Consider the following 13346-nt stretch of genomic DNA (forward strand, 5'->3'; position numbering starts at 1 on the left):
TAAATCTCCCGGGACTGATGAAGTTCCTATCGAATTACTCAAAAGTGTGAATACTGAATCTATTGATCTTCTTTTGGATCTATTCAATACCATAATATAGAACAGGTATACCTAAAGAATGGCTCCAATCAACATTCATACTGCTACCCAAAAAAGCCAATGCAAAGGAGTGCAATGAACATCGCACCATAGCCTTAATGAGTCATGTCTTGAAATTATTTTTAAAAGTAATTCACAATAGAATACATAAGAAAATTAGATGAAGGCATAAGTAATACACAAATGGAGTTTAGGAAAGGACTGGGAACACGAGATGCACTGTTTGCAGTAAGTGTTCTTTCGCAGAGATGCTTAGACATAAATCAGGAAGTATATGCATGTTTCATTGATTTTGAGAAGGCATTTGACAGAGTGCAGCATAATCGGCTTAAAGAAATTTTATTAAATAAAAACATAGACAGTAGAGACATTAGAATCATATGTAACCTCTATTGGAACCAAACAGCAAAAGTGAAAGTTGAAAATACACTGACCGAGGATATCCAGATTCGCCGTGGGGTCCGCCAAGGGTGTATTTTATCACCCTTGTTATTCAATTTATACAGTGAAGCCATCTCAGAATTAGCGCTTGCCGAGGTCAGTGAGGGCCTTATAATAAACGGTGAAAAATAACATAAGATATGCTGACGACACCGTCCTTCTGGCAGGAACACTAGAATAACTGCAACACCTTGCTGAACAACTAAATATATATGGCAACGATTATGGACTAAAAATAAATTTGAAGAAAACCAAGTTCATGGTATTTACAAAAGCACAAAACATCAAAGTTAAGCTAGTACTAGATGCTACAGAAATTGAACAAATATCTTCGTACAAATATCTTGGAGCATGGATCACAGAAGATACTGATCAGACAAAAGAAATAAGATGCCGCACTGAAATTGCACGGTCAACTTTTAATAGAATGAGAAAACTTTTTTGTAATCGCGTTATCAATATATCGCTCCGAATAAGAATGCTTCGATGCTATATATTCTCTACCCTTTTGTATGGGGTTGAAGCTTGGACACTTAAAAAATCCAACATTAAAAAACTTGAAGCATTTGAAATGTGGTGTTACCGACGTATTTTGAAAATATCATGGATGGATCGCAAAACAAACGAACAAGTTCTCGAACAACTAGGAAAACAATGCGAAGTTTTAAATTCCATAAAAATCAGGAAATTGGAATACTTGGGGCACATCATGAGAGGTGAAAAATACGAACTACTAAGGAATATAATGCAGGGTAAAATCAAAGGCAGAAGAAGCATAGGAAGACGTAAAATCTCGTGGCTACGCAATCTCCATGAATGGTTTGGATGCAGTTCAACTGAACTATTCAGGCGCGTAACCAACAAAATTATAATTGCCAGAATGATTTCCAATCTCCGATAGGAGCGGAACTTGAAGAAGAAGAATAATAATAATATAATATTATAATATACTATTTTTGGTTCTAAAAATAATTTTTTTAATAATAAAAAACTGATTTGTTCAAATTTCATAAGAATATATGGAAAAATTGTTTATAAATAGCAATTTAATAATCTTTATAAATAACATTTAGTTAATATAATTATATTTTAAAGAACTAAATAAAAAATAATAAAAAGGTGATTTAGAAAAGATTTGTACATCTCCTAGTTATTAGCTGCTTTGTTTTGGATAATTTTGCAATGAAAATACGATAAATATGACTATTTTAACGTTGTATCCCAGTTTAAAAAAAACGAAAGAGAGAATTTAGTCCAGTAGAACCTGAGATATCCTTTTTTCCGAGCACTCTACTTTGAAAATGTGTTGGATTTTCCTAAAGGTTGCAGGAAGTTGTGTTGTTTTCGGATAATTGGTACAGCAAGTACTCATGGCTTATCGGAAGTGAAATAAAAAACAAACTTTTTTGTTGGCCTTGCATCTTATTTTCGACAAATAAGGGCAAACATCAAAATTCATAGTGTGAATCTGGTTACGATAATTTAAAGGGCGTTACAGAAACATGATATTTCGAAAGATCATACATACAGCCAGATTGAATTAGATTTATTTGGAAAACAAAATATCTATGTTTCATTAGATAATGCCCAACGCGAAAATGCTATTAAACATAACGAAATTGTTAAAAATAATCAAGCAGTTTTACGTCGTTTAATTGATATTGTAATTTTTTTAAGTTGTCAGGAATTATCATTTAGGGGACAGGATGAATCGGAGCATTCGTTAAATCAAGGTAATTTAAGGCATATCTAAAACAATCCAGAATGAATTAATAGAATCAATTAGTTACTTTTTGAATAACGTTATTGAATCTGAGATTCAGGCAACCATTTGCTTTTCCCTAGAAGTAGATGAAACTACCGATATATCATGCCATTCACAATTATAAATTCATGTTCGATACGCGTTACGTGGTAATATTTATGAGAGGTTTTGTTTTACACACGTGAGTAAAAGTCATAAGCCAAATAAATTGGTAGGGCAAACTTATGATGGCGCTGCCGTGATGTCTGGGGAATTGAATGGTCTCCATGCAAAAGTTAAAACTATGGCACTGCAAGCTTTATTTACTCACAGTCATGCGCATAGAATGAATTTAGTTTTGTAGGATAAGTATAAAAAATTAAAGAATGATGAAGACTAATGCTTTAGAACAGTTTGTTTCGAAAAAAAAATGCCAACAGTTTGTCAGATGCGAGTGAACGCGTTTTGAACTATTTGTAGAGGACTGAAATACGCATCGAAAACAAATGTTAAAATTGATCTACGATTTAAACGTATTCCAAAATTTTGCAATAATATAATACATTTTTCAGACCACCGATAAGTCAGGCCATACGCCGTGCAAAAATGTGTATGACGTATTGCGTTTGGTGATATTGATGTTTCTGATATTTGACAATATTTAAATGGCCAAATTTTTTATTTTGTGATTTATTGTTAAAAAAAAACAATTAAGTTGATTAAAAAAATGTACTCAATTGAGGAGAAAGGAACAATAATAAAAATGTTTTATTATAACATTTGTTATAGTTTTAGGTTTAGAAATTATCATAAATTCTTTTTAGGAATAAGGATCACAGTAACACTATATTGGAATTCTTTGAATTGTTGTATATCCTGGAATTATTTGAAGTGTATTAGAATATCTTACGTTAAATAAAGATCTGGCAGTGCTCGCACCCTAGAGAAGGAAAAGGCTCGCACTATTGCCTGAATACATTATTGCGATTTTTCATCAACTGAGTACATTTCAGTAAGTTGATTGCTTTGTAAACAACATAATTTATTGTTTACAAAGTAATATTTATTGTTCAGTAGTAGTAGTAGTATTTAGTATTTTAGTAAAATTCATTGTTTATAATTTAATCATAAAATAAAAAGATTGACCATTCAAATATTGTCAAACATCAATATGATCAAATAAACATGTCATAAACATTTTTGCCCTACGTGTGACCTGACTTTTAGGGGTGGCCTGAAAAAAGTATTATATTTTTGCAAAATTTTGAAGTACATTTAATTCTTAGAACAGTTTTAACTTTTGTTTTAAATTCAGATTTTAGTCCTCTACAAATAGTTTCTTATGACTTTTGATGTAAAATAATTAGGGAAGCAGGAATTCAACAATTTAAAATTTCCCATTGAGTTTCCTATGGTCCGTTTCACGATTCACCACCCGGTATGCCTTCAAATGCTACAGTGAGGCAAAAGTATTTTTATTTGTGGTTGAACTATTGAATCCTATGCTTTTCCTAGAAAATTTCTAGCAACTTTTTCTTTTTTTTTTAAATCTATTTTCACGTTGACATATTTATATGGGATCTTCACAATTTATTGTGTGCAGCCGATCTTGAACGAAATTTTAAACAATGATGTTTTAATTTTATTCTGTTGTTTATTTCTACTTCAAACTAAGAAAATTCAAAAGTTAGGTATTAAACTATCTTACCACTTCAAAATTAATATCTTGGTGATCAGCAGTAACATGCTCTTGCAATGTTACATCAGTAAATCCCATACGAGAGCAGTATGGACATGTGTAAGATTGGGGTAATTCCAAACTGGTAAGAGCTTCGCCACCATAGTACAGCTCTGAAAACAACATATACAATATATAGTAACAAATGAATACTACATATAATTAGTTTGTTAGTCATATATTGTTACATATTTTTCATATAAAAGCTATAATAGTTGTCTAATTAGGAAGGAGATAAAACTTCTAAAAATTAAAATAAAAAATCCACAAGGAAAATGAAATTCCTGTAGATCGCTGTATATTATGAATCATAAAAACTTTTTAAAAAATCTTTTATAAAAGTTATATATATTCTAAAATGCTCTTTCGGGTTACATCAACCGATGACGTCATCACTGTAATGTGTATCACCTTGTATAATGAAATTTTATTGTAAAATGTAGAACATTAAATTTAAAAATCGACGTGTTTTAGATTTTTTTAAAAAGGCTTTTCATTTAGGAAATATCGAATTTATTCCATACTTTACTGACACACTGTATATAGAAAAGCATAAAAAGAAGATATCCATGGATATACATCATCTATGTAACTTTCCTCAGTTAAACCAATCAATGGCACCGAAATATATTGTGGTAGATATGCACCAACCAGATTTCTTGGATTTCAAGCAATTATATGCCAAAGAATTGCACTTCAAAACAAAACACAATGAGACTAATGAATTTGCAAGGCATGATATACAATGGATGCGATTTTTGAATGAAAATGTGTGTACCCTGTTGTATAAAACGTCTCTAGATTTAGATAGAAGAAAGAATTTTCTTTAATTTAGAAAAAATTAGATAAGCCTACAGACTTAATTAGCATTTTAGACTACTATAAAAACCTAAAAATTCCTGGGTCGAGAACAAGGGATAAATCCACCTCTGATGATGAATAAATAATTATTTTTTAAATATTTTTCCCCTGATAACGCGTCTAAAAAATGTTTAGATTATTGATTCCATTAAACACAAATATATTTGGTATTTATTTATGACTACAGGATGCCATTTTTTCATAATACATAAATTGAGATATCCGTGGTATATAAAAATTAAGTCATCAATCTGTTGGGACATAATTAATTAAATCATTTATATATATATATATATATATATATATATATATATATATATATATATATATATATATATATATATATATATATATATATACCGATTCGGCAAATTTTCAACTACCGTATACGTTATTCGAGCGAGTCTAATTTTTAAACAGTGTTGCGAAATTTCTGTAACATAACTCCTTCTAAAACATTAGTCGGATAAATAAGTGTAACATAATGTTTAATTCCACTACAGTTCATTGTAGAATGAAAATTAATATTGCCCAACAAACCTTACATGAAGTAATCATGCAAGTATTATTTTTTAAACGATTATATCATTACTTCATTAATTAACAAAGAATACTGAATTGAGAAATTGAGATGCGACAACAGCGTGAGCTAAATAAATAACGCACTTCAGTAGACAGAAATATAGTATAAACCATTTGCCCTCTCTACCTCTTCCCCTCAAAAGAATAGGCGGTCCTTATCTGTACAACAGGTTTAAGGTCAATAAGGTAAGGTCTATTTATTTGATTTTTAGCTGTCGTGGTAAAAGGTTGAAAACAAATAATTAACATGCCAAGCGTATACAGAAGAACCTCGATAAGTTAAATTCCAAGGGAAAAATCAAATATTTTAAGTTATAGAGGTTTTAAGTTATCAAGGGTCTATGTTGTGATGAATTAATATAGGTCAGAAGTTCATTAAAATATAGGCATTTATTATACACTACATTACTACATACACTACATTAATTTATTATATTCGTTACAAAAAGTTAAAGCAATAATTAAAGGTATAGTCTACTAAAAAAAAGTCTGTGATTTTCTTTTGTTTTAAACAATTCATAGATTCTAAATCGATTTGATTTTCAATAACATAGAGAAGAAAATACGTTATCTTTTATGTTTCTACACTGCTCTATAAATGATCGTACAGTCGTTATAGCACTCTTGCTTCGTTGATTGATATGCTCTTAGATGAAGTTTGTGGGTCGTCATTAAATTCATCGTCTTTATAACTTTAAATACAGTACATGTTGTTATTCCATTATTCAGGATCATTATTATCTTCCTCTTCAAAATGATTTCTTGAGGTTCTGAAGAAAAACCACAGGTTCTAAAGCAGTTTTTCACTGTGAGGAGTGTTACGTTTTGCCATGTTTTGTCCACCATCCTCATTACTTGAAGAACATTGATAGAAGAAATCGTATTTTGCTCCATATCAGCTATCATTCTTCTAACAACTTCTTTTCTGTATAATGTTTTAAAATTTTTAATGATACCCTGATCCAAAGGTTGAAGTTGTGATGTTGTGTTTGGTGGAAGAAATTGTACTTTGATTGCCTTTAATGGTGGTATGTCCCCGTGTGCTGTTCAGTTGTCGATGAACAGAACAATTTTTCTATTTCAAGTTGCCCTTTGCTAATCTATATTAATCAGCCATTTTTTAAAAAGTTCTGCTGTCATCCATGCTTTTTTATTGGCTTCATAATCCATGGGTAGTGATTTTAAACCTGCAAAACACCGAGGTTTTTTTGACTTACCTATATAATTAAAGGTTTGAGGTTTTCTGTGCCCGTAGAATTTGCACAAAGCAGAATCGTAAGTCGTTCCTTGCTGTGTTTTTCTCCATGACATTTTTTATTTTTGAATGTTAATGTTTTTTCAGGAAGACATTTAAAAAACAGACCAGTTTCATCAGCATTAAAAACATCATTGGGATCATAATTATTCACTAAATTATGCAATTTCCATTGAGATTTCCATTCTTGGCAGACTGATTTGCTTACGCTCGTACTTTCGCCACACATTTTTTTAAGGCTAAATCATTCGTTTATTGAAATTCTCTAACCAGCCATTGCTGGCTTTAAAATTATCGATTTTTAGTGAATTAGCGAACTCTACAGCCTTTTCTTTCAGTATGGGTCCACTGATACTGATGTTTTTGTTTCGATACTGTTTTAACCACGTAAACAAACACTGTTCCAAATTAGGGAATTCGGCAATTTTTGTCTCCTGATTCTTGTTTTTTCAATAGTTCGGTTTCTTTTTTTATGATGATTGATAATGTACTCTCGTGTATTCCAAACAGAGCCGCAACTTCTTTTCTTTTGAATTCATTTTTCACTGCTTCTATAGCTTTTAATTTATCAGCATATGTTAGCGTTGTTAATTTTCCTTTTGAACTCATTTTAAGCAAGGTATCACACAGTACCTAAATCGATGTTTCTAGAACAGTGATCAAAACTTATGATACAGTAAGCTGTTCAGCTGTCATTGGTAAACAATTTTATGTTATAGAGATTGTGAAAACATTTCTTTAAGTTACTGAGGGCAAATATTGATATTATTTATTTAAGTTATCGAGATTGTGTATTTTAAGTTGTATAGGTTTTTGGCTCCGATGGGAAGGGAACATATAATTTTTTAAAGTTATAGAGGTTTTTAAGTTATTGAGGTTTGACCGATCGAGGTTCTACTGTATTTTCAAAAAGAAAAGATTCAAATGGTGAAATGGTATTATGGGAACCATTCTATTGTAGAAATAATACAGTTATTTATTGCTGCTTTTTAAAAACAATAACTTTTTAAAAAATGTTTTCCGATGAATCTTCATTCACAATCCATAAACGTCATAATCCATCTGTCGTCCGCTATTGGTCTACGGAAAAGAAACATTTGAGTATTGCTGTGAAAACACAATTCCCAAAGAAATTAAATGTGTGGACTGGCATTTATAACGATAATATAATTGGTCCATTTTTTATTACGGGAAATCTGAATGGACGAAAGTATCTAGATTTATTACGCAATCAGATTATTCCATCAGTTCGAAACCTTGCGGTCAACTTCGATGATGTTTGGTTTCAACAGGATGGTTGCCCAGCACATAATGCAATCGAAGTTACAAATTATTTGGAACAAACATTTCCTGGACGAATAATTTCTACACGAGGAACAATAAAATGGCCCCCTAGATCACCAGATTTAGCACCTTTGGTATTTTATTTCTTAGGAATGCTAAAATCAAAATTATATCGGCATGAATTCGAACAAGCCACCAATTTAGCAGAATTGTAAAAAAAAATTGTTCAACTTTGTAGTCGAGTACAACCAAATCAGCTAAATGCAATGAGACTTGCTTCAATTGATAGATTCGGATTTTGTTTAGCTTAAAATGGTGGTTTGTTTGAACATTTAATTGGTTAGAGATTTTTTAAAAATGCCTTTAATTTTAATTATTTAGAATAATTTTTTTGATTGGTTTTTTTCTTATAAAAATAATATTTATATTTGGTTAATGTTTGTTAAGTTAATTATTGTTTTATTTCCTTGCTACCACAGCTAAAAATCTACAAAAATTACATTTAAAACTCGAATACCTATAAGTGTTTGAGTTTTTCTTAAAGATTTACCGACGGAAAGTTGGCGACGAAATAATTTTATGCAAAGAACTGCACCCCATCAGTGTCCGATAATTACTGTCGGTCATCGGCATGGGTGTATTTTTATGGCGCTTCACACTGTAAAAGAAGGCGTTGCTTAAAATTTTAAACTTTTCAGGGGAAATGCTTTGTTGCCATACATAAATTACTTAAATCACTGTTCTTTGTTAACTAATAAAGTAATTAATAAAATCGATTAGAAAATAACAATTACGTGGCTACTTTATTTGAATTTTTTTGGGACAATATTAATTTTTATTCTACAATGAACTGTAGTGGATTTAAATATTATTTTAGACTCATGTATCGGACTAAAATTTTAGAAGGAAAGATGTCACAGAAATAATAGCAACACTGTTTAAAAGTCATACCTACTCCACCGAGATGGTGACTGCCTCTCACTTCTATTCAAACAATTAAGTGTTATCTTTGTTCCACATACTGAATAACGTATACGGTAGTTGAAAATTTGCCGAATCTGTATATATATTTTAAAGAATTTTGAACTAGTTAGCTATATGGCTCTTAGATAAACAATAAACCAAAACTGATATGCAATGAAACTATTATATGTTAATAACGATTTTATTATATGAGTTATGATTCTGGAAATGGCTAAATATTTCAACCTCATGTTTCTCAATGTGTGTCCGTAAAAATCCTTGGTTTGACGATGAATGCAAGAATGAATGCAACAATAGAAAAAAATGAAGCCTACAGAAAGATACTTATCCGACGAACTAGAACAACTGTAGAGAATTACCAGACAAAGGGAAGACAGGAAAACAGGATACACAAAATAAAAAAAAAACAAACCATTTAAATAAGAAACAAATATATAAAAAACCTTAACAGAAAGAAAGAATTCAATGCATTCTATAAGGGAGTTAACATCAACATAAAAGATTTCAAAGCAACCACAAGATAATGCATAAGCCAGAATGGTGACCTAGTAGCAACAAGGAAAGATGTATTGAATATATGGGTGGAATACTTTAACCAGGTACTTAATATAGAGGAAGAAGAAAACCATGGGTTCAAAGGGGTAGTGAAGCGCAATTGGGCCGCACAGGTGAACCCTGGAAAACCTGAGCAACCTTGCTAGAGATTGGGTAACCAACCCCAATGGAAGGCAGGGTCAGGGCTGAGGAAGGGAAAATGGTCCTCCGAAAAGGGGGTAATTGTTGATAACAAAGATGACCTACAAAGGCAGCTCCAAACTTAATATAAGAATATCAGTAGAAAAAACTAAATGTATAGTGATCAGTAAAGAGCCGCGTAGATGAAAACTAGAAATAGACAGCAAAATTGTAGAACAAGTAATGAAATTCAATTACCTAGGAGTAGAGATCACTAGTGACAGGGATATAAGAACAGAGACCACAAGGCAAGTATCAAAAGCGGCAAGAGTAAGTGGTTGCCTCCGAGAAACCATATGGAGAAACAAATATCTGACCACGGAAAGCAAAATGAAAGTATACAAGACAACAGTAAGACCAATCCTAACACATGCAGCGGAGACAAGGACCGATACAAGAAAGACGAAACAACAAATCAACAATATCAAAATGAAAGTATTAAGATCAATAGCGGGCATATCATTAAGAGACAGACAAACCAACAGAAGTATACGCGAACAATGCAAAATTTAAAATATTAACAGGTGGATAAAAACAAGAAAAAAAAAACTGGAACGAACATGTAAACCGAATGGGACCAGATAGATTAGCGAACATCTGTAAAAACAACAAGCTGTATAGCAGAAGACCCGTTGGAAGGCCGCCAAAAAGGTGGAAAGATAATGTACAGTCAACAACGACTGAAACAGAATAAGAGGCAGACAAACAGGAGTAATCGTCGCGAAGAAGAAAACCTGAAAGAAGAGATGAGGTAAGCTGAACAGACGAGAGGGAAGAGGAATCACCAATGATCCTTAAAGTTAAATACATAGTTAAAAACTAGCCAGAAACAAATCACCCAGGTGAACGATATAAAGAAAGTGGCCACGATACCATAATGGCACTTCAGCAGCTCATAAAAGAAATATGGACACAGAACTCCCTCCCCAGTAGTTGGAATATTGGAATACTTTGCACTATACACAAAAAAGAGATATCTTTGAATGCTCTAACCATAGAGGGTTTACGCTTCTAAATGCAGCATATAAAATATTTTGCACAATACTATGCCACTGTATAACGAATAGTAGAAAAATACCAGGCTGGTTTCAGAGGTGGAAAATCAACAATTCATCAGATTGCAACCCTGAGTCAAATTTTAGAAAAAACACTGGAATATAGCATAGATACTCATCACATATTTATAGACTACAAAGCAGCCTACGACTGCGTAAATAGAAGAGAAATGTTCAAAGCAATGAAAGAGCAAGCAGTTCCTTTTGTTAATTTAACAAAACTAACTATTAAAAAAATTTAATGTACAGTATGAATCCAGGGAGAACTGTCTGGACCTGTTAAAACAAATAACGGGCTGCGCCACGGAGACTCTCTCCTGTATACTGTTCAATCTGGCTCTGGAAAAAGTAAAACGTACAGGTAACTCCTTTCTTATTGAGCACCCACAACAGAATCTCTCGAAGAACTCTATCACACTCTATCTCAGGATCAATAGATATAGATACCATATGAGTGTGCCTTTCTTTATTCCCGTATTCTTTCATCAGCTGCCTTATAATGAAAATTGCATATGTTGTTTATCTGCCTTGCATAAAGCCAAACTGATTATCAGATATTTCGGTTTCTTCACATATATTTGTCTATTAATTACTCTCTCCCATATTTTCATGGTGCGCATGTGACTAAATAGTTTTATGGCCCTGCATTTGTCCCACTTTTATAATTCTATTAAACGAACCTATTACCCAACCTGTACCTGTCTCTCCATATTCCTCTAAATTGTATTAGGACTTCCTTTTACGTTCCAGCCCATTTTTTCTACTATTTTTGCCCTGAATAGAAGTTCTTTCTCATGTTTTTACATTCACCACTTGATTTTTTATGGTGCTCTCTGAAATTTTGGTTTTGTTTAATTTTTTACTTCTATGCCCAGCACAAACAACTTATATTGTTGGCTCACAATCTCAGTATCTGTTTACCCACCCAGGGAAAAGGCACTATTTATTATTAAATCATTTTGTTTTCAGGCACAATTAAACAAATTTTAATTAAAAAATAAAGAAGTTATTAACAATATTTAAAACGATTTTTTTTTCATTTTGCAATACATTTTTTTGTTTATTGTTTAACATATCTCATTTTGTGTATCTTTTTTTTTTCAAAAAAATTGTCTATTGAAATTCAATCTCTAAATAGACAAGTTTTTAAATTACAAGCAAAATAATGAGTTGGACATTTTCATTGTTTATTTAAGAATAGTTCCACTAAACAATTGATAAATCCCTAGATGAGTCTTTTTGTAAGATCTCATAGTACACATTTTAACCGTCAAACCTGTCTATACAGTTGTGTGGAGTAAAAATCTAACTTAATTGGCCTAATTACCTTATAGTAGTTAAATTCACTTATATCTTCTTTTCTTGTCATGAAATAATCTATTTGGGAGTTATTTTATCCATTTTTTTATGTGACTGGTTAACTATACTAACTGTAATTAAACAAATAATAGCATAAATACCTGACTGTTCCTTTTTATTACATATAAGACTCCTGCTTTTAAGAACATACTACAAAATTTGTCGTATGAAAACTTCTGACATATTTAATGACTAGCAAATTCAAAATCAACAAAAAAAGGAATCTAGTGAAGCTTCTAGTAACATTTTTGGGCGTAAATCAAGCTTAAAAAAAATTGTTATAAGTATATGTTGTGTCTTCTTTCTCTAATGTACAAGAAGAAGAACATATAAGTCACGTATTGTAAACTAAAAAATATGCTGGTCAAATCAAATACTTAATAACAAAGCTGAACCTTATACAGCTATAAACAACATTGATCTTACAGAAAGTAAGGACAGCAAATTGAATTAATCGCAAATAAGTATCTAAAAACATTTTTGAGTATGTATTTACTACACAATATCCTTAATAAGTAAAAAAATTACAGCAAAACTTAGGCAATTAAGAGTATTAATTAAGGCATTTAACCAAAACAATAAAAGGGGCATAAACGAAAAGGAACAACAACAAGAACCTTCATTTAATTCATGAAAAATGTACATTTATGAATAAAACTTGGAATGAATTAAAAATAGACACACAACAAAAGGGATTTCACACATTTAAAGAACTCTGCAAAAATGGAGTAATTGGATATCCCAAAACTTTCAATTGGATTGTTATTACTACTACTACTACTAAGATACTGCTAATATATATTTACCATAATCAGATCTTGTTAAGATACACTGCATAGGATGATCAGTAGTGTGTCTTGTATTGGTGGCTCCTCCTTCATAACATGTTGCACAAAGATCATAATCATAACAAACTAGACACTTATATCTGCGTCCTCTAAAGTTTCCTTTTAGGCAGGAATCGCAGCTAACACCTAAAATACAATAAAAAATAAATATTTGTACAGATCTACTTTCAGCATTTTACCTTCATGACGGCTCATGGTTATATTGTCAACAATTTACCGAACACTTTATTTTAATAAAGATGTATAACATTTCAGAATACTATCGCAAGTAAGAATATATCAGTTGTACTAAAGATTTTGATTTTTGGTAAGTTCGTAATTTGGTATTTCTAACTCCTCTCCTTATAATCCTTCATCCGAA

The 13346-nt window shown here is 31.4% G+C and overlaps 1 protein-coding gene across 2 annotated transcripts in view; it reads right to left on the minus strand.

Moving 5' to 3' along the window:
• Window positions 1-13346, minus strand: part of LOC140452359 (E3 ubiquitin-protein ligase KCMF1-like) — a 35402-nt gene extending 22056 nt beyond the window's left edge. For both annotated transcript variants that reach the window (XM_072546566.1, XM_072546565.1), the window contains exons 1-3: window positions 13165-13346; window positions 12944-13111; window positions 3993-4135 (exon numbers count right to left, since the gene is read on the minus strand). In XM_072546566.1, the coding sequence (XP_072402667.1) occupies window positions 3993-4135; window positions 12944-13111; window positions 13165-13180 (327 nt within the window). In that variant the 5' untranslated portion in view covers window positions 13181-13346. The remainder of the gene's footprint in view (window positions 1-3992; window positions 4136-12943; window positions 13112-13164) is intronic.

Source organism: Diabrotica undecimpunctata, chromosome 10, assembly GCF_040954645.1.
Source record: "Diabrotica undecimpunctata isolate CICGRU chromosome 10, icDiaUnde3, whole genome shotgun sequence".
NCBI classification, from domain to species: domain Eukaryota; kingdom Metazoa; phylum Arthropoda; class Insecta; order Coleoptera; family Chrysomelidae; genus Diabrotica; species Diabrotica undecimpunctata.